The sequence below is a fragment of the Passer domesticus genome, chromosome 21 (genome assembly GCF_036417665.1).
Source record: "Passer domesticus isolate bPasDom1 chromosome 21, bPasDom1.hap1, whole genome shotgun sequence".
NCBI classification, from domain to species: Eukaryota; Metazoa; Chordata; class Aves; order Passeriformes; family Passeridae; genus Passer; species Passer domesticus.
The window spans coordinates 5,141,914-5,163,372 of NC_087494.1; the positions used below are offsets into that span (position 1 = coordinate 5,141,914).

Sequence of the window (21,459 nt, forward strand, 5' to 3'; positions counted from 1 at the left end):
CCTCCGCGCACGGGCCGCCCCCATTGGCTGTCCCGTCCGGGGGGCGGGGCCCCGCGCACGGACCAATCCCTTGCCCGCGGCCCGCCGCCATGGCCGCTGAGGGCCGTGCCCCCCCCGGCCCTCAGCCGCTCCTGGGCCCGGGGCCGGCGGGAGCAGCGCCGGGCGCGCCCCGAACCCCCGAACGTGCTCCAACCCCAGCTGCGGGTCCCGCACCCCAGAGCGGAGCCCACCCCCATCCCGGGCCGTCAGCGCTGCGGTTGGTTTATTTCTCTCCTTTTTCTCCTCCTTTATAAAGTGCCGTCTGTACGTATTGACCTTACAAAAGCAGGTAAAACCTCGGGCCCAGCGCTCCCCTCTACTGGGGCCGCCCCGGCCTGGCCTAGGCCCGTTTAGTGTTCATTGTGCAGGTGAGAGGTGACAGGTGGCCCTGCACCGTGACACCGCACCGGGGACAGCCTTCATGGGCCCGGCGGGGCCGGGGACACCGGAGTCCGGGATGGGGACGTGAGGTCAGGGTGGGAATAGAGTCCAGTGCAAGGAGACAGGCTGGGGTCACCCCCTCCCCAGAGCCCAGTGGCCCCCAGAGCGGGCACCCTCCAGACTCAGAGTGTGGCACCGCGGGGGCCCAGGACACAGCCCTGAGGAGACAGCCCTGAGGACACGGAGGCCGAGGACACAGCCCCACTCAGTTGACGGTCTGGCTCTCTCCCTCAGTGCTCGCAGTGACACTTTCAGGGGTCCTTGTGCTGATCAGCCCCTCCAGGCCCACAGCACCTGGAGGAAGAGGAGGAAGGGACAGGTCAGGAGAGATGGCAGCGTGGGTGACCTTCACGTGCTGGCCTCGCCCTCCTGGACTCTTCTGTAGCACCAGGGGCCTGACCCAGCAGGGCCCCCAGCAGCACGAGGGGTCTGTCCTGTTCCCCCACCCCACAGCGAGGCACTGGCACCCCAAGAGGCAGAACAGGCACTGAACAGAGGTGCTGGCTCCCCACCATCCCCACATTTGCTGCCATACCCTGATACCCCTTGGAGCCCTGAGACCAGCATGGCCATGACTGGGCCAGGGGGATGTTGCCCCCCAGAAGGGCACAGCAAGCAAACACAGCCCCTCTCTGGGGGCAGCAGGGAAGTTGGACAATGGCCCTGCCCTGTGTCCTGCCATGAGGGCTCCCCTGCAAGCATGGCTGCAAGCCAGCCCAGTAATGACAGTGCTCCCCCACTGCACAGACTGTGCCTTTAGCCCAGGCTGGCACTGACCAGGGCTCCCAGTGCCCTCAGCCCCACACTGGGCTGCCCCCAAGCCCCCAGCCCCACTCACGGCAGCGGATCCGGATGGGCCACACCATGATGGAGCACAGCGTGGTGACAGCGGCGACGGCGATGCCGCCAGTGACCAGCACCATCACCCAGCGGTAGAAGTTGACACAGGCCGGGCAGCAGAGCTCGGTCCTGTGAGGACAGGCAGGAATGTGCTTGGAGGCCGGGACAGAGGTCCCAGGCTACAGGCAGTGGTCCCATGTCCTCCCATCAGAGTCAGGACTGGTTTGCACTGGGGTGGGAGGGAAAGGCCCAGGGCAAAGATATCCCCAGGTACGGATTGGGTCCCCCCACGGCTGGGAGAGAAGATGAAGAAGACTTTAAGACAAATCAGAGCTGGACAAGAGAAGGCTCCAGGGAGAGCTCAGAGCCCCTTCCAGTGCCTAAAGGGGGCTCCAGGAGAGCTGGAGAAGGACTTGAGACAAGGGATGGAGGGACAGGACACAGGGAATGGCTTCCACTGCCAGAGGGCAGGGCTGGATGGAATATTGGGCAGGAATTGTTCCCTGGGAGGGTGCCCAGAGTAGCTGTGGCTGCCCTATCCCTGGAAGTCTGCCAGTCCAAGTTAGACAGGGTTTGGAGCAACCTGGTGTAGTGAAAAGTGTCCCTGCCCATGGCAGGGGGTGGAAGGAGATGAGCTTTAGGCTCCCTTCCAATCCAAACCATTGTGTGATTCTACAAATCCAAGCTGGTTCCCTTCCATGTCTCCTGCTCCAACCCTGAAATGTTCCCTCATGGCCCCAAAGCAAGGGGGTCCCAGCTCTGCAGAGACACTTACGGGCAGGGGTGCAGGTTCTGGATCATCATCACAGCCAGGCCATTGGCCATCTTGTCTGTGAAGCTCATGGCACCGTAGACAAACGCGCTGCTGTGCTGCGGGAGGAGAGGGAACCTGTGCCGTGCTGGGCCAGGCAGCCCCGTGTGCCCTCTGATGGGCAGAGCCCTCACTGCAGCAGAGCAGCAGGGCACGGGGCACAGCACGCGGGGGCCCAGCAGAGCCCCCTCCCAGCGCCTCCACCCCCTAACCCTGAGCAGTGCCCGCTCCAGCCCGTGGGTTCTGTGCCCACCGTGGCCCCCGCTCCATCCCAGCAGCGGCCGTACCGTGTTGGTGCCGATGAGATCTGCAGTCATAGACAGGGAGGTGACCAGGATGGTGGCTGAGCCGGCCCCCAGCAGCACTGCCAGCCCGTAGATCTCGTCTCCTACTTGCCTGGCCAGGGCCACCCAGGAGGCAAAGGCCAGGACCACCAGGATGCCCACAAAGTAAGTCAGCTGTGATGGGGACAGGCAGAAGGGGGAGTTCAGACATCAGCTGGCACTTGGTGAGGGAGGAGCAAGCAGGAGCAGGGAGGGCATGAGGCCAGCATTGCCCAGGAGCCATGAGGGACAGCCCTGGGTCTGTCCAAGCTGTATTTAAACAAGGAGACCCCAAAAGCAGGTCCTTGCTGTGCTCCAGGCTGTTCTGCAGCCCAAGGGTTGAGCCCCAAGGGGAGTTGTGGGAGTGTGTCTGTGAGGGAAGAACACTCCACTGGTACCCAACAGCACAGAGGGGACACTCTGGGGGAGCAGGTCCCTCCTGCTGGCATTGCAGACGTGTGCCCACCCAGGCCAGTGTAATCAGACTCCCCCTCTGCCCCTGATGGGCACCACAGGGCTCTGCAGCCCAGTTAGGCCTGCATGGACATGGTAACTCTGGGCCAGCGTTGCCTTCCCCAGCCCGAGTGATGTACAAGACAGGCTCCTGCCACCATCCCTGCCCACCCCCCCAGTCCCAGCAGGACCCAGACCCCATCCCTGCCCACCCCCCCAGTCCCAGCAGGACCCATGCTGCAGTGGGTGGTTGCTGGCAGAGGGTCCGTGAGGGGTCCCTGCTCTCCAGCTCAGGTGTGCCAGGAGCTTTGCTCACAGCCAGGATTTGACCTCTGGTCCTTTCCTGGGGTCAAACTCCAACCTCTCCAGACCCTGGACTCACATTCCGACCAATCCATTTGTTCACAGGCTTCATGAGGAATGAGGAGAGGAACCCACTGACGTACATCACTAGGGGAATGGTGGCAATGTACTTCTGCAAGGGACAAGGACAGGGAGATGAGCCCCAGGCCACATCAGGACACCTTCCCACATGGCCCCAGACCTGCCCTGCACCCACCTTGGAGAGCAGCAGCGAGTTGGTCAGGTACATGGCGATGTAGGTCTGGGACAGGTTGACGATGAGGCGGGTGGCCATGTAGAGCACTGCGACCTGGGAGGGGACAGGGCCAGGGCATCACCGCTCAGCCTGTGGGAAGGACCTGCCCTGCCCAGCTGTCATGGCACAGGTGCCCAGCAGGAAGGGGATGGCCCCTCTGAGGGGGTGGATGGGTGCCCAGACGAGCTCCCCTCTCCATCCCCACCAGCTCCTAGGCAAGCCCCGTGGCAGCAGCCCAGGCCAGGGGAGTCCTGCCCAGCTTTCCTGGTAGAAGGAGGGCTCCAGCAGCCAGCCCAGGCCAGGGGGGTCCTGCCCAGCCGTACCTGGTAGAAGGAGGGCTCCAGCAGCCAGCCCAGGCCAGGGGGGCCCTGCCCAGCCGTACCTGGTAGAAGGAGGGCTCCAGCAGCCAGTCCTTCCAGAGCAGCAGCGGGCGCGGGGGGCCCGGGGGCTCCTTGTGCAGCAGCGGGGTGCTCTCCTCTGGCTCGGGCAGCACCCCGGGTGGGTACGGCTTCTCCTTGGTGCCCAGGTGGAAGATGAGGGAGAACACGGCCCCCAGCCCCACCACAATGAGGGCCAAGTTCTGGTGAGGCAATGGGGGTGAGCACAGCAGTGGGGGCACCCCACCATCAGCCCCCAGCAGCCTGGAGGGTAAGGAGGGGTGCCCAAACCCCACAGAGGGCTCATGTGGCTCTGGCCCAGTCGGTGAGGTTTTAGGGCACTGCTCCCTGACTCCCTCCAGTACCTCCCCAGCTGAGCCATGAGAAGAGGGAACCCCAGGGACTGTGCCTTGCCACTCACCCGAAACACAGGGATGTCCTGAGGGCCCAGGTGCTCCATGCGGTCGGGCTGGTCCGTCTGGAAGTTCAGCAGGAGCCAGGTCAGGCCGTACACGGTGATGTTGGCCATGACAGTGAAGGCATACCTGAGCAGAAGGAAACCTTGGGGCGATGCAGAGGGACAAGCAGGGGGACAGCACAGCAGGACACCTCTGCCCACGGCTGCCCTCCAAGCCAGATGTGCTACGGCCTCTGCACCCCAGAGTCATGGCTGAGGTGACACCTCTGAGGGCACAAGGCACCTGGCCAGGCCTCAGCCTTACTGCTGCCACTCCCAGTGTGCCCAGTCCAAGCCTCGGGGCATGACTAGGAGGAAATCAACATCCCTACAGGTCAGTCTGAGTCTAGTTCCCCCTCCAGACACAGCTCACCACTGCTTCAAGAATGCCAGGAGCTGCCTGACCCGGTACCCTCCGAGTGGGACCACTTGGACCCACAGTTACCCCACATCCTTCCTGCTCCATGGAATAAACATCCTGCTCCATGGAATAAACATCCCATCCCACGTCCTGATCCTGACAGGGATGAGCCAAGTGCACTGCCCACCTGGCCCTGGAGACATCTCACCTCCAGAGCCGTGTCCAGCTCTCCTTGAGGGCATCTGGGAGGGACAGTCCCTCCCCTAAATGCCACGGTCCATTCCCAAAGGAGAAGTGTCCCCAGCTCAGGGAAGTGTCCCACAGGCTGTGACACTGACATGCCTGGCATCAAGATATTCCCCCTGGCAGCAACGGCTTTGGGCCACCAACCCAGGACCAGAGTCCTTTGGCATCCCACAGGACCATGGCCCAGTCCTTGTCCTGCCATGCCAAGGTGTCTGGTGTGCCACAGCACCCAGGGACCTCGTGTCACATGGTGATGGGACCCAGGGCAGCTCCCCCAAGCCCAGGTGTGGCTGTGCTCACCTGAAAGCCGTGAGCTCCACCTTCCCATGGTCACTGCTGACCAGCTCGGGGATGAGGGCCAGGTGGGACACCTGCGTGGCTGCCCAGCCAAACTGGAAGATGATGATGAAGGGGAGGTAGTAGATGAAGGCTGCCCACTGTGGAGTGCTTTCCCTGCAGGCCAGGCAGGGGCTGAAGACAAAGGGAAAGGACACAAGGACACAGGTGGTGCCTGCAGAGAAAGTGGAGCAGTGAGAGGCTGGGACTCCAACGTGACACACACAGCCCTCGCCAGGACAGGTTCTACCCCTTCTACCCTGGGGCTCCTTCCCCAGCCAGATGGGACACGTGGAGCTCCAGACATTCCTTCAGCCCATCCTGCACAGGGAATGTCCTTCCCTCTGGCACCCAGCACAGACAGACACCCCCCAGGTCAAGGTCCTTCCCCAGCACTGCTCTGTCCCCTCAAGACACCATGACAGACCCTCAGTGTCACACCCACAGGCACCAGCAGGTTTGTTGTCCCCAGGTGCAGATATCCAGTCAGATGACCCCTCCCTGCTGCTGCCCATGGTGATATGGCACCCTAGGGAGGGCTCTGGCTGTGCCACGGGCACTGGCACCCCGTCTGTCTCCACGTCCCTCTCCCGTGGGGCTGGCAGAGACAGCCATGCTTCCACCACGCTCAGACATCACCCGTAGTGTGACAGGGTGACACAGAGCCATGGGGGCTCCGGGAAGGGCCCGCTGAGTCAGGGACGCCAGAGCCAGGCTCCTCCCTCTGCTGTGGCAGGACAGCACAGGGACTCAGCGTGGGACGCTGCATACAGGGACCCTGCGTGGGGCACACAGGCCAGCCTGGCCTCGCCCTCCCCTTTCCCAGACTTACAGAGCCTATCTGCCAACAGCTCCACAGACCCCCAGGCCCCGACACAGAGCCCGGTGCCCTGTCCCACATGTCCCCCTGTACTGTCTTACATGTCCCCAGCTTCACTGTGTGCTGATGAAGAGCTGTTCCTACAGCTGAGGGGAGCCTACTTGGCCAGGTCCCCAAGGTACCCTCTCCACTTTGCAAGAACCTCTCTTCCTCATGAGTGATTCCTCTTCCTCCCACCCATGAAGGAGATTTCCTCCTCCTCCTCATCCTCCTTGCTCCTGCACAGCACAGCCATGCATGCCAGGACAAAGCCAAGGGCAAAGCCAAGGGTAGCAGTGACCACGCCAGCCCAGCCCCATCCATCCCCAAGGGGTGCTGAGTCCCCACACTGGCTCACAGTGCTCAGCTCTGGTGCTCCAGGACCTCTGAGGGACAGGGGACTCAGGCACATGTGGTGCCTGTGCCCCAGACAAACTACAGGCACGAGAAGGTCCATGAAGGCTCAAACCAGCCCAGATCCTCTCTGTTCCCTGGGTTTTAAGGGGGCCCAGATGAGGCGTGAGGCTCCCAGGGCCCCACAGGGCCAGGCTCTGCAGCCCTGTTGGGCTGTGAGGGCTCTGAGGAGAGCACTGGGGCAGGAGCTGTGGGACCTGGCTGCTGCAGCCCCAGAGCAGCTCCTGTGCCCACCCATGAGCCATCGCCACCCACACAACCACAGGAGTGTCACCCCCTCCTTGTGACCCCCTGGGGCAGGCAGTGTCCACACCAGGGTCACCCCACTGGCCACCCCATGGAGCTGTGCCCATCTGGCACAGGGCTGCACCCCAACAGCCACGTACCCCAAGTGCCCAGGGGTGGCTGCACTGAGTCAGAAGGGTGCTGGGGACTCCGTGCTCTCCCCAGCGGGGCCATGGGAGCTCACCCCAGAGCATCTGCCCACGCCTGCAGCCCCATGGCCGGCAAAGGCCCAGCTCCTCATCTCTGGCCCCGCGGGGCAGATCACGAGCACGCCGGGCTGCTCCAGCACAGGCGCCTGGGGCAGGGATTCTGGGCCAGCACTGCCAGACAGGCTGAGACAGGCAGCAAAGAGACTCTCAGCCTTCCTCCCCACTGCGTCGGGAAGCTGGAGCCCATAAAAGAGCTGGCGAGCAGGCAGGGACACCCGGAGCGCCCGTGGGAGCACCCGGGGCTGCGGCCGCGGTGGGAAGATGCCACGATAGCAACTCGTGGTGTCTCCCCCGCCCCGAGGCTGCGGTTTCACAGCGTTTCCTCTGATCTGAGCACGGGTTTGCCACCGGACGAGACACCCCGCTCCCACACAACATCTCTCGCTGCAGCGTGATCGAGGGAAGCCGGCGGCCGCGGCACGGCCGGATCCGGTGGGTTTGCCACCACCAATGGTCACTCTGTGGTCAGCCGAGGTGGGCGCCGGGGAAGCCCCCGCCTTGGCAATGCCCCACGCTGCAGCCTGGAAAACAGTCTGCGTCCCTGCTGCAGCCTGCCCGGGCTGTGCTCTGCTCCTGCAAGGCCTGAGTTAGCATTTCCCCTCTGTGCTCGCCGGGCAGCACCCGGCTGCAGCAGCGGGAGGAAACAGCTCCGGCCACTTCCCTAAATCCAGGGCGCCGAGGCAGCTGAGGCTGGGCAGGGGTGAAGCTGCCCCTCCAGCACTCTCCCTGACTCACCAAGCCAAGCTCCGGCGAGGTCAGACGCCTTATCAGGTTGCCGTTGGATTGCACAAAGCATCGGTCGAGATACATTTGGGATCAAGATAAGAGGACCTACACTGCAACCGTCCTCCCCTCCCCGCGGGTCTGCTCTGGGCGAGGCAGGTCGTTACCGAGGGTTGTTATCAATGGCATTTCTTCCACCAACTGCCCCGTCAGCTAAACAGGATGTGCCGGCTCCTGCACCAGCCACAGCACCAAGGACCCCCCTTCAGGCCACGCTGTCCCCTCAGAGAGGGACCAAGGACCCCACTCCTACCCACACTGCTCTCCCTATCACACTGTCCCCTCAGAGAGGGACCAAGGACCCCTCTCTACACCACAGTGGCCCCTCAGAGAGGGACCTCGACAGATGAGTCCCCCTGCACTCTGCTGCCTTTTTTTACCCAGGGCAGAATGCAAGACAGCCCGTCAGTAATTCCTGTGAGCCAGAGCCTCCTGTGCATCCCATGGCTGTACCCCACTGCTGGCCCCGGGGTGCACAGCACAGCACAGCCAAGGGCCCCACGCCACAGGGCCCCCCCCGGGGACACTGAGAGCTCTCAGGAAGCACCTGGGCTTTTGGGAAAGCCCAGATTTTACTGATGGTCTTGGTTTTGCTGCAGCTCCAAGGTCTGAGCACGTGGTTCTCAGCCCCGCTCGCTGCCACCCACACACACAAAGCCTGAGGGACAGCGGGGTGCCCCTCGGGGTGGGATGGTGCCCCTTTCCCATCCAGGCTCAGCACCCCACTGTCCCCTACACATGGAGCAGCTCTGTCCCCCCCTCGCTGCTGCAGGGGATCCCAGAAAGGCACCTCCCAGGATATCCCTTCCTCACAAAGACCCCAGACCCATCTCCTGTCACCCAGGGCACTGCCAACACACCAGAGCCCCTTCACCTTCCACAGGGCACCCCAAAAAACCTCCAGGGCAGCCCTCCCTTCCATGGAGCTGCTCCCTTCCACCCCAGGGCACACAATCTGCTCACCCCTGGGGCTGCCCCTCTCCAGCTGGGGGGATCCTGTCCCCACCTCACTGCCACATGACGGTCCCCCACCCCAGAAAGGCTCCCACATCTTCAGGGAGACCTCCATGCCACAAGGCACCCCAATTCCTCCCCACCCCAGGAAACCCCCAAGGCTGATCCCCCAACCCAGAAAGGCACCCTTGGTCTTATTCCCCCTCTTCCAGGGCACCCCAGGAAGGTATCCTGGAGCTGATCCTGCACCCCAGAGAGGCTCCCCTATGTCCCCACAGAGTGTCCCCCACCTGTGCCCCTCCAACTGAGCTAGTTGGGGCCAAATCCCCCACCCAGCATCCCCCACTGTCCCCCACCCTGGGCATGCTAGGAAGGTTCTCCTGTGTTCCCAACACTCAGGGCACCTCAGAAAGGCTCCTTGGGGCCACCCTTCTCCCTTCTGGGCACCCCAGGAGGGTCTCCCACTCCCGGAACCCCAGAAAAGCTCCCCCAGGGTCAGCCATTCTCACATGTCACCTTGGATAGGCACCCTCGGTCACTCCCTCAGGACACCCCAGAAAGGTCCCCCCAGAGCCATCCTCTCCACTTAGAGCACCCCAGAAAGGCTCCCCCAGGTGACCCCCAACCCAGAGCACGCAGGAGTCTCCCTCACAGCCACACTCCTCCCCTCCCCTAACCAAAGCTCCTCAGGGTTACCCGTCCCTTATCTCTGGCACCCCAGCAGTGCGTTCCACCCCAGGCACCCCAGAAAGGCTCCCCATGGCCATTCACTTCCATCCGGGCCGCTGCAGAAAGGCCACTCTGGGCGACCCATTTTCACCCGAGACACCCAGGATAGGCACCCTTGGGCCCCCCAGGGTTCCTCAACACAGAACAGCACAATAGTGTCCCTCAGGGCCACCCTTCTGCACTCAGAGCATCCTAGAAGGCCTCTGGACGTCCCCCAACAGAGACACCCCAGAAAGTCTCGCCCGGGGCCATCCCTCTTCACTCAGAGCATCCCAGAAAGGCTCTGCTGGTTGTTCCGCAACACCGACACACGCAAAGCTCCCCCAGGGTCATCCCTGTCTACTTACGGCATCCCAGCAAAGTTCCCCCCTCGGATGTCGGGCACTCAGCGCACCCCAGAACGGCGCTCCGGGCTCAGCCCTCTCCCCCCGGCTCCCCCCGGAGCTCCCGGTGCCCGCAGCCCCCGCCCAGCCGTCCCTCCGCACCCACCGGCCAGGTGCCAGCCCTTCCTGCGCCCGCAGCGGCCGCAGCCGTGGGCCCGGTCGGCCTCGAAGCCGAGCAGCGGCGTGCAGAGCCCGTCGGCCGCCTGGCCGGCCAGCAGCAGCCCGCCGGCCGCGCCGTGCCCGTAGCCCAGCACGGCGTGCAGGAAGGGCAGCAGGTAGGTGAACCAGAGCGCCGAGCACGCGTCGTTCAGGAAGTGCCCGCACGCGAAGCTGAGCCGCGCCCGCAGCGGCAGCGCCGGGCCCGGGGGCTGCGGGGGCTGCGGGGACTCCGCCATGGCCCGGCCGAGCCCGCGGGACAGCGGCGGCACGGCCCGCGGGAGGCTCCCCGGGAATGGGAGGGGACGGGGAGGGACACGGCGGGAGGAGGGACGGGGTGGCAGGGACAGGGAGGGACCGGCCCGCTCCGCTGATCCCCGCGGCCCCGGAGCCGTCCTGGGCGGGGAGAGCGGGGGGCGGCACCGGAGCGCCCGGCTACCCCGGGCTGGCCCCGCTGCGACCCCGCGGGGCTCCGCTGCTGTCCCCGCACCGCTCCCAGACACGTCACACTGCCCCACGCTGCTCCCAGTCACACCAGTAGCGGCCCTGTACTGCTCCCAGTCACACCAGTGCCACGGCACTGCTCCCAGTCACACCAGTGCTGGTCCCGTACTGCTCCCAGTCACACCAGTGCCACGGCACTGCTCCCAGTCACACCAGTGCTGGTCCCGTACTGCTCCCAGTCACACCAGTGCTGGTCCTGTACTGCTCCCAGTCACACCAGTGCCACGGCACTGCTCCCAGTCACACCAGTGCTGGTCCCGTACTGCTCCCAGTCACACCAGTGCTGGTCCTGTACTGCTCCCAGTCACACCAGTGCTGGTCCCGTACTGCTCCCAGTCCCACCAGTACTGGTCCTGTACTGCTCCCAGTCACACCAGTGCTGGTCCCGTACTGCTCCCAGTCACACCAGTACTGGTCCTGTACTGCTCCCAGTCACACCAGTGCTGGTCCCGTACTGCTCCCAGTCACACCAGTACTGGTCCTGTACTGCTCCCAGTCACACCAGTGCCACGGCACTGCTCCCAGTCACACCAGTGGCGGCCCTGTACTGCTCCCAGTCACACCAGTGCTGGTCCCGTACTGCTCCCAGTCACACCAGTGGCGGCCCTGTACTGCTCCCAGTCACACCAGTACTGGTCCTGTACTGCTCCCAGTCACACCAGTGGCGGCCCTGTACTGCTCCCAGTCACACCAGTACTGGTCCTGTACTGCTCCCAGTCACACCAGTGGCGGCCCTGTACTGCTCCCAGTCACACCAGTACTGGTCCTGTACTGCTCCCAGTCACACCAGTGCCACGGCACTGTTCCCAGTCACACCAGTGGCGGCCCTGTACTGCTCCCAGTCACACCAGTGCTGGTCCCGTACTGCTCCCAGTCACACCAGTACTGGTCCTGTACTGCTCCCAGTCACACCAGTGCTGGTCCTGTACTGCTCCCAGTCACACCAGTACTGGTCCTATACTGCTCCCAGTCACACCAGTGCTGTCCCCAGTGATCCCAGTATTACTCCCCCACTTCCAGCCACTCCTGCCTTGCCCACAGCAGTCCCGCAGACCCCAGAACTCCCACACAGCTCCCAGTACACCAGTGCTGCCTGTAACAGTCCCACTGCCCACAAGGGAATGTCCCAGTCACTCCAGTACCTCCCCAGTGCTCCCAGTGACCTCAGTACCCACCCTAGCAAGGCGATGGTGCCCATGCTGCCAGTAGGCACCCCAGAATCCCAGTGACACCAGTACACCCTCGCTGCTCCCAGCAATGCCGGTGTTCAAGCGAGGGGTCCCCATGATGCCTGCAGCTGCCTGAGTTCCAGTGATCCCAGTACAGTGGTCCCAGTGACCCCAACGCCCCAGTGTGCACCAGTGGGGAGTGTCAGACTGCAGGAGTGAGGGTACAGGGATTGTGGAGTCACTGGGATGCTGCTCACCCGCTGGTCATCGGGCTGCAGATGTCGTGGGGACCCCTGCTTGGATGGGCTCTGGGGTCAGGAGGAGTTGGTGGGGGTGACTGGCACCTTCTGGGTCATGATGGTGTGAAATGCAAAGCTGCGTTTCGTGTCAGGTACATACAGGCAACCTGTGTATCTGTGATTGGGATATGTGTGGAAACTGACCGTGGGACAGTTATAAAGACAATTCTAATAAATAACTGAGGGAGTAAAGCATGGAAGAAGGCCTTTGAACCTATCCTTTGTTTGCAATTAACCTTTACAAGTCTTAAGTTGATTTAGGAGCATTCGAATTAAAGCTTTAAGGATGTTGCTGCTTGACAGGAACTTTCTGCTTCTAGCTAAAAAGAGTTTTGCAATAATAACCTTTTGAAGTATAATTTTAGAATATTGCTTGTAGTAAGGATCTTTGAAACTATAGCTTTAGAAGATATCAAAAGGAAACATGCTTATCTCAACGCCTTAACAAAACAGTGAAAAGCAGCTTGAGAAAGGAGGATCAACTCAAGGATTGATAGTTTCAACCAAGGGAAGCTGGACATCACTGGTATGAGATTTATAGTCCTTACAATTAAAAGGTGAACCCACATCTGGAATCTAGACCTCACCAGCTGGGAAATTTCTTTCTTCTTTCGGAAGCCAGACCCCACCATCTGGGGATACTCCTTTCTGGGATACATCCTGAGAAAAACTAAATCACAATAGTGTATAGAATTGTGATGTAAAAATTGGGAATAGAAATTGCTGAGAAAGCTTATGAGTACACCTATAAATACCTGTAAGCCCCAACTGTTGTTGTGCAGGTGGAGGGAAAATTTCCCCCACTGTACCCGGCGCTGTATTGCTCATACTTTACCATATTAATTAATAAATTGATTGCTGCTTGAATATTGGCCTAGTCAAGCTTCTCATTTACAACAATGGGCCCCACTGGGGGGGCTGGGGACAGTGTGGGGGGAGTACTGGGGTCACTGGGACTCTGGGGTGGCTACTGGAGTCATGGGACACCCCCTCCTGGGTCAGTACTGGTGTCACTGGGACTAGTGTGGGCTTCCTTGGGCACCTGGGAGCTCCTGTTGAGTAGGTGCTGTTGTGACTGGGACCAGTATGAGCACTACTGGGGGCACTGAGACCCTCTGGGGAGCAGTGTGAGGGTCACTGGGACTCTGTGGTGACTACAGGCATCATGGGGATCCCCAGCTGTGTGAATACTGGAGAGGCTGGGAGCAGACTGGAGGTCGCGACAGACCTCTCCTTGTGTATTTAATGGAGTCACTGGAACCAGTATGGGCTGTACTGGGGTGACTGGAAGCACTGCTGGGGTCACTGGGACTGGTGTCACGGGTACCCCCTGCTGGGCGGGTACTGGGGCTGCTGGGAGCAGGCTAGCTGAACCGGTGGGTCAGCCCTGGGGTGGCACTGCGGCTCCTGGGGGCGATGGGAGCACACTGGGGTCACTGGGATGGGGCGGCGCCGGGACCCGCCATGACGTTGCCCCTTTAAGGCGCTGCCCACGGTGGGCCGCTGTTGATGAGGCCCCGCCGCTTTGTGGTTGCCCCTTTAAGATGCTGCCCTAGGCACAACACTTCCTCGTCCCCACGCTGGCTGCTGATTGGTCAGGCCGCCCGCAGCGCGCGCGCGCCGCGCCCGTCAGCGCCGACCCCCCTTCCGCCGCTTCCCTCTGACGTCACCACACCCAGCCAACCCGCGTCCGGCTGCCCTCCGCGAGTCGGCGCCGAGCGGCCAATCGCGGGCCGTGCGGCGGGAGCCTCGTTTGCATAATAATAGAGGGGCGTGGTCAGGTGAGCGGCGGCGGCGGCGGGTCCGGAGCGGGATCCTGTGAGGGGGAGCCCGGGGGATCCGGGGGGGAACCTGCGGGGGTCCTTCGGGAGGGACGCTCCTGGGGGCATCATCCTGTGGGGGGATCCCGTGGGGATATCCTGTGGGAGGGGCACTCCTGAGGGGATCCTGTGGGGGATCCTGTGGGAGAGCTGCTCCTCTGGGGGGGATCCTTCGGGAGGGACGCTCCTGGGGGGATCCTCTGGGAGGGGAATCCTGTGGGGATATCCTCTGGAGGGATCTTGTGGGAGGGGCACTCCGGAGGGGATCCTATGGGGGGGATCCTGTGGGGATCCTTCGGAAGGGGCGTTCCTGTGGGGATATCCTGGGGGGGATCCTGTGGGGGGATATCCTGTGTGGGGATCCTGTGGGGGATCCTTCGGGAGGGGCATTCCTGGGGGGATCCTGTGGGGGGGAATCCTGTGGGGGATCCTTCGGGAGGGGCGTTCCTGTGGGGATATCTGTGTGGGGATCCTGTGGGAGGGATGCTCCTGAGGGGATCCTGTGGGGATATCCTGTGGGAGGGATGCTCCTGGGGATATCCTGTGTGGGGATCCTGTGGGGAATCCTTTGGGAGGCGCGTTCCTGGGGGGATCCTGTGGAGGGATCCTGTGAGGATATCTGTGTGGGGATCCTGTGGGGATATCTGTGTGAGGATATCTGTGTGGGGATCCTGTGTGAGGGGCGCTCCTGGGGGCTCGGGGAGTCGCGGGCAGAGGGTGGGTTATGGGAGGGAGCCCCTGGGGCGCTGCGATGGGACCCCAGCAGGGGGGGCGGTGCCGGGGCCCTGGGGGTGCGAGGGGCGCGGAGTTGTGGGGTGAAGCTGTTGGGCTGCCGTGGGTCTCGGGGAGGGGGGCTCTGCCGGGCAGGGCTCAGGGGGCCGGGGGATGAGCCCGTGGGATGAGCCCGTGGGAGCTGCGATGGCACCCCAGGGAGGGGTGGGTCAGTGGGAGCAGGCTGGAGCTTGTGCCGGGGTCCTGGGGGCTGGGGCGGGTGGAGAGGCCAGGAAGGGGCTGGTTGGGGAGGAGATGCTGTTCGGGGAGGGGTCCTGTGATTTCCCCATGAGGGAGACACCTCTGAGGGGGGTTTGGCAGGGGCACCACCGCCCGATGACAGTGCCAACTGTGCTCTGCCCACAGCGTGCTGACCGAGAGCCCTGCCCATGGCCCACAGCACCAAGCAGCCGTCTGCCGCCCTGCTGTAAGTGCCACCACCTGCCACCACCTCCTCTGGCCACCCTGTTGTGTGTCAGTGCCCCTGGTGAAAGAGCAGCAGAAACTCACCCCCTTCCAAGCCTTGGGGGTGCTCTGTGTGTGCTGGGAGGGGGGACTGTCCCACTCTGCTCTGCAGCCCCACCTCCAGGGCTGGGGCACTCTGGGCACCACGAGGTCAGAAGGATCCAAAGCTGTTGGAGAGTGCCCAGAGGAGGGACACGGAGCTGGGGAAGGCTCTGAGGAGCGGCTGAGGGCCCTTGGCTCGTTCAGCTGGAGCACAGGAGACTGAGGGGAGGCTCCTCGAGCTGTGCCAGGGCTTGGCATGGAGCTCAGGGCAAGGTTCTTGGCCCAGAGGGTGCTGGCACTGCCCAGGCTGCCCAGGGAATGGTCCCGGCCCCAAGGCTGCCAGAGCTCCAGGAGCGTTTGGCCAGCGCTGCCAGGGCTGCTCAGGGTGGGGCTGTTGGGGTGGCTGTGCAGGGACAGGGGCTGGGCTGAGGGTCCCTTCCAGCTCTGGGTATGTCATGGTTCTGTGATTCTAAGCATATTGGGACATCAGAAGCAGCAAGGGCTGAATTCCTCTGAGATTTGTGTTGTCCTGAGTTGTCCTTGGCCCTTCTGACGCGGGGGCTGGTGGGTGGGGAAGCGCCTCAGAGGTGGAGGGAGGTGAATGCCAGAGTGAGCTGGCTGAGGAGGAATCTTGCCTGAGATTACTTTTTAAAGCATCCTTAGGCATTTGAGGAATTCGGATCACAAGGGGGGAGGGTGATCTGTCTGGTGCTGGAGGGTGTCACAGTGTTCCTGGCGAACATGATGATGCTGTGCACATCACTGGGAACATTGCTCTTGCAGCTGATAAAGCCAAAGGCTGGCCATGACCCTGCACAGCCTCAGAGGGTTCTTTTTCCCCAGGAGCTGGAAGAAGAGGTGGTCTCACACCTTCCTGTAGGGCTTTTTATGAACGTGGGGGTGTAGGGCACTGGTTGCCTCTGGTGCTGGTGGAGGGACTTGTCCCATTTTTTCTTCAAGAGCCACTGCAGTGGCAGGCTCTGTGCTGGGGGCTTACAGAAGGGGCCTCCTGAAATAACTGCAAGGACGGCTTGTCTGAGTGATAAATGGAGAGCCATAGCTTGGGGTCTCTTCAGGGATTGGGGTTTGCTCCAGGTGAATGATGTGGCAAACACAAGGGAAATTCCGAGGTGCATCCTGAGCAGGTTGGGGTCGCTGTGGCTTTGGCACATGTCTGAGGCAGGGCTTGTGTTTGGCCCTGGGCTGGTTCCCAGGTCTGGGGACCTGGTTGGAGCCCAAGCGAGCATCACTTGGTGATACTCAGGAGCCCTTTGTGGCTCCCCTGACGTGGTGAGACATTTCCAGCAGAGCAGGAGCTGCTTTGAGGACCCTGGGGTGTGAATGGCACAGGGCTGGGGGATGGAGCCAGCTGAAGGAGTTGCTGGGGGGCTTGGGGAGCCCCAAGGTGATGCTGTGGTGGAACATGGAGGCTCTACCCACGCGGGGTGCTCGGTGGGGCAGGGAGGCTCTGCCTGAAGCAGCTGCTGATCCATGAAGCCGTGGCAGTGACCTGGGGACAGGGCTGGGCCCCGCAGTGCAGCCACTCGAGGTGTTGGCGAGGTGTCCCAGGCAGCACAACCTGCTGGGGTGGTTGTGGCTGGAGCAGCTCAAGCAGCACCCTGCCCTCACCCTCTTCCTCCAGGGCTCCTGGGGTGGGGGTGATGCTTCCAGGTGGTGCCCCTGGCACCAGGATCCCAACCCCTGCAGCTCCTGCTCCCTTGCAGAGTCCCTTAGGACTCCCCACCAAGGTGTGTCCCAAGCCCAGGTGACAGGCAGGGGTGTGACTGTCAATGTTACCTGACCCCAAGAGCCAAGCTCCATCCAAATGTCCCTGAGGAGTCCCAGGGCTGCCACCAGACCTCAGGGTGGCTTTAGTGTGCAGGGCTGCCCTGCTCACAGTGCTGGGCTCTGCTTCAGTGCCACCTCTGCTGCAGCCTCCCCTCATGGGAGCAAGGGCTCCGTGGCTGGTGCTGGGTTCGGGGCTCTTTGAGTCAGGGGGTTTGGGGAATCTGGTGAGTGTGAGCTCATGCTGCTGGGGGATGTGTCACTGTTGGTCCCCATGGTGTCCCAGCCCTCTCTGATGGTGCTCTCTGGCTGCAGACATGCCACAGGCAAGGCTCAGCATGGGAACTTCCTGGTGGCCATCAAACAGGAGAAGGGAGAGTCGGCGCGGGTGGGCGGTGAGAAGCCGGAGGAGGAGGTGAGTCCCAGAGCCCGTGTCCCTTCTCACACTGTCCCTGGGAGTGGGGCCCAAGGTGCCCTGCCTGGGGCTGTCCCTGCCCCTCCGCTTGCCCTGCACCAGCCCACGTGAGTCTGTGCTGTGGCCACGGGCAGGGAATGGCTCAGACTTTGCCTTGAGGGCTGCATGGCCCAGGTGGGCCTGGGGCTGCTCTGTGTCCCACTGAGGCTCTGATCCCTGACGGGCTGTCCCTCCCCCATGGGTGCCAGCCGGTGAAGAAGAGGGGCTGGCCCAAGGGCAAGAAGAGGAAGAAGATCCTTCCCAACGGCCCCAAAGCCCCCGTGACGGGCTACGTGCGCTTCCTGAACGAGCGGCGCGAGCAGATCCGCACGCAGCATCCCGACCTGCCCTTCCCAGAGATCACAAAGATGCTGGGAGCGGAGTGGAGCAAGCTGCAGCTCTCAGAGAAGCAGGTACTGGCCCCCAGGGCTGGGCAGCTCTGGAGCCTGCTCCCCAAACCCCTGAGCTTGCTCCAAGAAAGGTGCTGGGGAGTGGGAGCTGGGCAGGGAGGGGCAGCAGCTCCCGGGGCTGGGTCAGGCTGAGGCCCTCTGTGACCCCCCAGCGGTACCTGGACGAGGCGGAGCGGGAGAAGCAGCAGTACATGAAGGAGCTGCGGGAGTACCAGCAGTCAGAGGCCTACAAAATGTGCACGGAGAAGATCCAGGAGAAAAAGATCAAAAAAGGTGGGTTGTGGGAGCAATGGCTGCAGGATCCAGCCAGGTGCTGCCAGAGCCTTTCGGGGACATGAGGCTGGGCTCTGGGTGACCTCCTTCCTCCCCTGCAGAGGATGTGGGTGCCGTGGCCGTGAACACCCTACTCAACGGGCACCCGCACAAGGTAAGGCCCTGTCAGATCTGCCTGTGTGTGGGGAAACTGAGGCACGTCACACTGCTGGGCTGGCTGCAGGTGTGGGTGGGCAGAGGGAGTCTGGGGCTGTGAGTCCCAGGTTCCTGGAGGGGTGGGAGACAGAGCATAGCCCTCCTCCCGCCCCATTGCCAGACAGGGACAGCCCTCACCCTGTCCCGGTGCCCTCTCAGCCCGGCCCAAGGTGTTGGGGTCCCCTCTGGTGGGCTCAGCCCTGCCCAACCCCTCCCTCTCATCCCTCAGGCTGGTGAGTGCAGCGACACCTTCTCCACCTTCGATGTGCCCATCTTCACCGAGGAGTTCTTGGACCAAAACAAGGGTAGGGGCTCTGGAGGGTCCTTGGGAAGCTCGTGGGGAGGGACCAGGTCCTGGCTGGGGCCTGGGCATTGGTGACACAGAGCACTGGGGAGAGCCGTGTGTGGGTTTGGGTTTGGGACGAGGGGCTGTGCAGGGTCTGTCCCCACACACGGGGCTGTCCCACAGCCCGGGAGGCCGAGCTGCGGCGCCTGCGCAAGATGAACACGGAGTTCGAGGAGCAGAACGCCATCCTGCAGAAGCACACGGAGAGCATGAACTGCGCCAAGGAGAAGCTGGAGCAGGAGCTGGTGCAGGAGGAGCGGCAGACCCTGGCCCTGCAGCAGCAGCTCCAGTCTGTGCGGCAGGCCCTCACTGCCAGCTTCGCCTCCCTCCCCATCCCTGGTGAGTTGGGAGCAGCTGTGGGGCCCCCCAGCTGCTGGGACCCCTGCCTGGGCAGAGGGGCACTGGGGGGGACCCCCATCTCATGCAGGGGAGCACTGGGGCAGTGGGGTGGTGGTAAGTGCCCATCTGCTGCTGGGGTGGCATCCTGCAGCACATGGGGAGCTGTCCGGGAAGCCCAGGGATGTGACAGCCAGCTGGCTTCCCTGTCCTGGGACAGGGCAGGCTGGCATCCCTCCTTCTCTGGGGTCACATTCACAGCTGCACCCCAGATTGGCCCAAATCCTTGTGTTCCTGGGCTTGTGCCACTCCAGGAGGTGGCATCTAGTGCTGGGATCCTTCTGTAGTCCCCAGCACATGAGCATGGTGGGGTGGGGACCTGCTAGTCCTGCTCACTGGGCTGTCACCTCACAGGCACTGGGGAGACCCCCACGCTGAGCACCCTGGACTTCTACATGGCCAAACTGCACAGTGCCATTGAGAGCAACCCCCTGCAGCACGAGCCGCTGGTGCTGCGTGTCAAGGAGATCCTGTCCCGGATTGCCAGGTGAACGCAGGGCTGGGAGCGTGGCACAGGTGTCCCCATGGCACTGCCAGGCTGAGCTCCAGCTGGTGGTGATGGGAGCTGAGCAGGAAAGGTGCGGACAGCAATGGGCAGAGATGGTGCAGCTGCTCCAGGGAGCTGTGGGAGAGTGCAGCCCAGTCCCTGAATTCAGGAAGTTTCCCCATGTCCAAAGATGCTGCTCTGTTGGAGCAAGTACAGGGAAGCCCACAGAGATGCTGCCAGGGCTGGAGCCCCTCTGCTCTGAGCCAGGCTGGCAGAGCTGGGGCTGCTCCCCTGGACAAGAGAAGGCTCCAGGCAGAGCTCAGAGCCCCTGGCAGGGCCTGAAGGGGCTCCAGGAGAGCTGCAGAGGGACTGGGGACAAGGCCTGCAGGGACAGGAGCCAGGGAATGGCTGCCAGTGGCAGAGGGCAGGGCTGGATGGGAGATTGGGCAGGAATTGTTCCCTGGGAGGGTGGGCAGGCCCTGGCTTGGGGTGCCCAGAGCAGCTGTGGCTGCCCCTGGATCCCTGGCAGTGCCCAAGGCCAGGCTGGGCAGGGCTGGGAGCAGCCTGGGACAGTGGGAGGTGTCCCTGCCATGGCAGAGGGAGGAGCTGGATGAACTTTAGGACTCTTTCCAATCCAGACCATTGTGGGATTCTGTAACTCAGCTGTGCTTTTCTCCCTCCTCAGTGAACACTTGTGAGAGGACCAGTCCTTCCAGATCCCGGACCTGGCTGGACCCCGGGCCTGTCCCTTGAGCTCACTCAAGGGACAGTCTCTGCAGGGGCTCTGGCTGCTCCCCCTGCCCCTTGCACCTTCCTGCAGCCGGGACCCCCAGCCCAGACCACCTAACCCATGGCTGCACCAACTCCAGGGACCTTGAGCTTTGGGGGACAGGTGGTGACAGGGCTGAGAGCCCAGCTGGGGCAGAGGGTCAGCATTGGCGTGAGGCCCCCTCGCTCTCCCCTGGGGCCCCTAGCCCTGCCTTGCCAAACAGGGGCTCCCTGAAGCCTGACTGGGGCAGGGGAGGTGCTGGTGGGTTTGGGTCTGGAGTGAACACAGCCCTTCAGGGTGAACTGGGGCTGTGGGGAATGGGGGCAGTGGGGGGACCCCTTGGTCCTGGTGCTGCCTCCTGTCCCCTGGCCAGCTTGGGAGCCTCTTGGTCCCATCCCTGCAAGGACATGAGGGCAGTTCCTTCCCCCTACCTGCCTCAGCTTTTATTTGATGTGTGCCTTCAGCCCCTGCCCCTGTCACCCTGCTTGGCTCCCCTCCTTCCCCTCTGTATATGGGACCAGGCAGCGAGCTCCTGACAGCAATAAAACTCTTTGGGCCAGAGGGGAGGTGGAACTGTGACCCCCTCCTAGGGAAGGGAGCAGGGGAGAGCTGGGACTGACCCCCTGCCATGGTGGGGACCCTGTAGCAGGGGAGCTGTGACCAACCCCTTCCTGCTTGTAGGGACCCTGGGTGTGCTGCACTGGCTTTTGCCTCCTGCCCCTTTTGCCTGAGCCCCCTGCTCTTGTGGGACCACTGTGCTGGCAGCCGGGGTCGGGCTTGGTGTCCCCGGGGCTGCCTGTCATTAATCTCAGACTGTGTAATTAGAGAGTGTCTTATTTTCTTACTTAGCACTACATGGGCCGGGGGCCGGGGTGTTCCCACCCCTCCCTCGCTTGCCGGGCCTGCGCTGTGCATCTGCCATTTGCCATCTCCTGCTGCCGCTGGGCTGGGGATGGAGATGGGAGCAAATAAATGTGGGAGAAAACCGCTCTGGTCTCTTGTGTGTCTGTGCTCAGCGGGGGCTCTGGAGCTCATCCCGGGCTTGGTTGTGGGGTGGATCGGTGGGTGACGGCCCTGAGCCCATCACTGCAGCCCCCAGCCGGGGGGCTGCGCTGGTGCTGCTCGGGGCGGGCTCCTCCCGCCTGGCAGAGCTCACCCGATCCCCGCGGCTGCCCTGCGCCACCGGCTCAGGTTCCCGGCTGCGGGGCTCACCTTACGGC

At 62.9% G+C, this 21,459-nt stretch overlaps 2 protein-coding genes across 3 annotated transcripts; one reads left to right on the plus strand and one right to left on the minus strand.

Moving 5' to 3' along the window:
• Positions 1-261: 261 nt before the first annotated feature.
• On the minus strand, positions 262-10,464 carry MFSD12 (major facilitator superfamily domain containing 12). The gene is made up of 10 exons (XM_064396359.1): positions 10,005-10,464; positions 5,247-5,457; positions 4,304-4,427; positions 3,888-4,085; positions 3,467-3,559; positions 3,290-3,382; positions 2,419-2,589; positions 2,096-2,190; positions 1,319-1,449; positions 262-774 (listed from the first exon to the last, which is right to left on the minus strand). The coding sequence occupies exons 1-10, from the start codon at positions 10,291-10,293 to the stop codon at positions 686-688; spliced, it is 1,494 nt and encodes a 497-aa protein (XP_064252429.1). The 5' UTR covers positions 10,294-10,464; the 3' UTR covers positions 262-685.
• Positions 10,047-21,228, plus strand: HMG20B (high mobility group 20B). 2 transcript variants are annotated; one of them, XM_064396361.1, is made up of 11 exons: positions 10,047-10,173; positions 13,571-13,807; positions 14,984-15,044; positions 17,225-17,324; positions 17,573-17,776; positions 17,926-18,046; positions 18,148-18,200; positions 18,471-18,546; positions 18,711-18,926; positions 19,338-19,470; positions 20,156-21,228. In XM_064396361.1, the coding sequence occupies exons 3-11, from the start codon at positions 15,007-15,009 to the stop codon at positions 20,166-20,168; spliced, it is 954 nt and encodes a 317-aa protein (XP_064252431.1). In that variant the 5' UTR covers positions 10,047-10,173; positions 13,571-13,807; positions 14,984-15,006; the 3' UTR covers positions 20,169-21,228. The 2 variants fall into 2 exon arrangements, with proteins under 2 accessions (XP_064252431.1, XP_064252430.1); XM_064396360.1 differs by lacking the exon at positions 10,047-10,173 and having other exon boundaries at positions 13,807-13,844.
• Positions 21,229-21,459: the final 231 nt, after the last annotated feature.

Excerpts from the sequence above, each read along its gene's own strand:
- MFSD12 (XM_064396359.1), bottom strand. The coding sequence starts at position 10,293 with ATGGCGGAGTCCCCGCAGCCCCCGCAGCCCCCGGGCCCGGCGCTGCCG. Across the intron at positions 5,458-10,004 it reads GAAGGGCTGGCACCTGGCCG|GCACCACCTGTGTCCTTGTG; the intron begins GTGGGTGCGGAG and ends CTTTCTCTGCAG. Across the intron at positions 3,560-3,887 it reads TGGAGCCCTCCTTCTACCAG|GTCGCAGTGCTCTACATGGC; the intron begins GTACGGCTGGGC and ends GTCCCCTCCCAG.
- HMG20B (XM_064396361.1), top strand. The coding sequence starts at position 15,007 with ATGGCCCACAGCACCAAGCAGCCGTCTGCCGCCCTGCT. Across the intron at positions 15,045-17,224 it reads CAGCCGTCTGCCGCCCTGCT|ACATGCCACAGGCAAGGCTC; the intron begins GTAAGTGCCACC and ends CTCTGGCTGCAG. Across the intron at positions 18,047-18,147 it reads GGAGAAAAAGATCAAAAAAG|AGGATGTGGGTGCCGTGGCC; the intron begins GTGGGTTGTGGG and ends CCTCCCCTGCAG.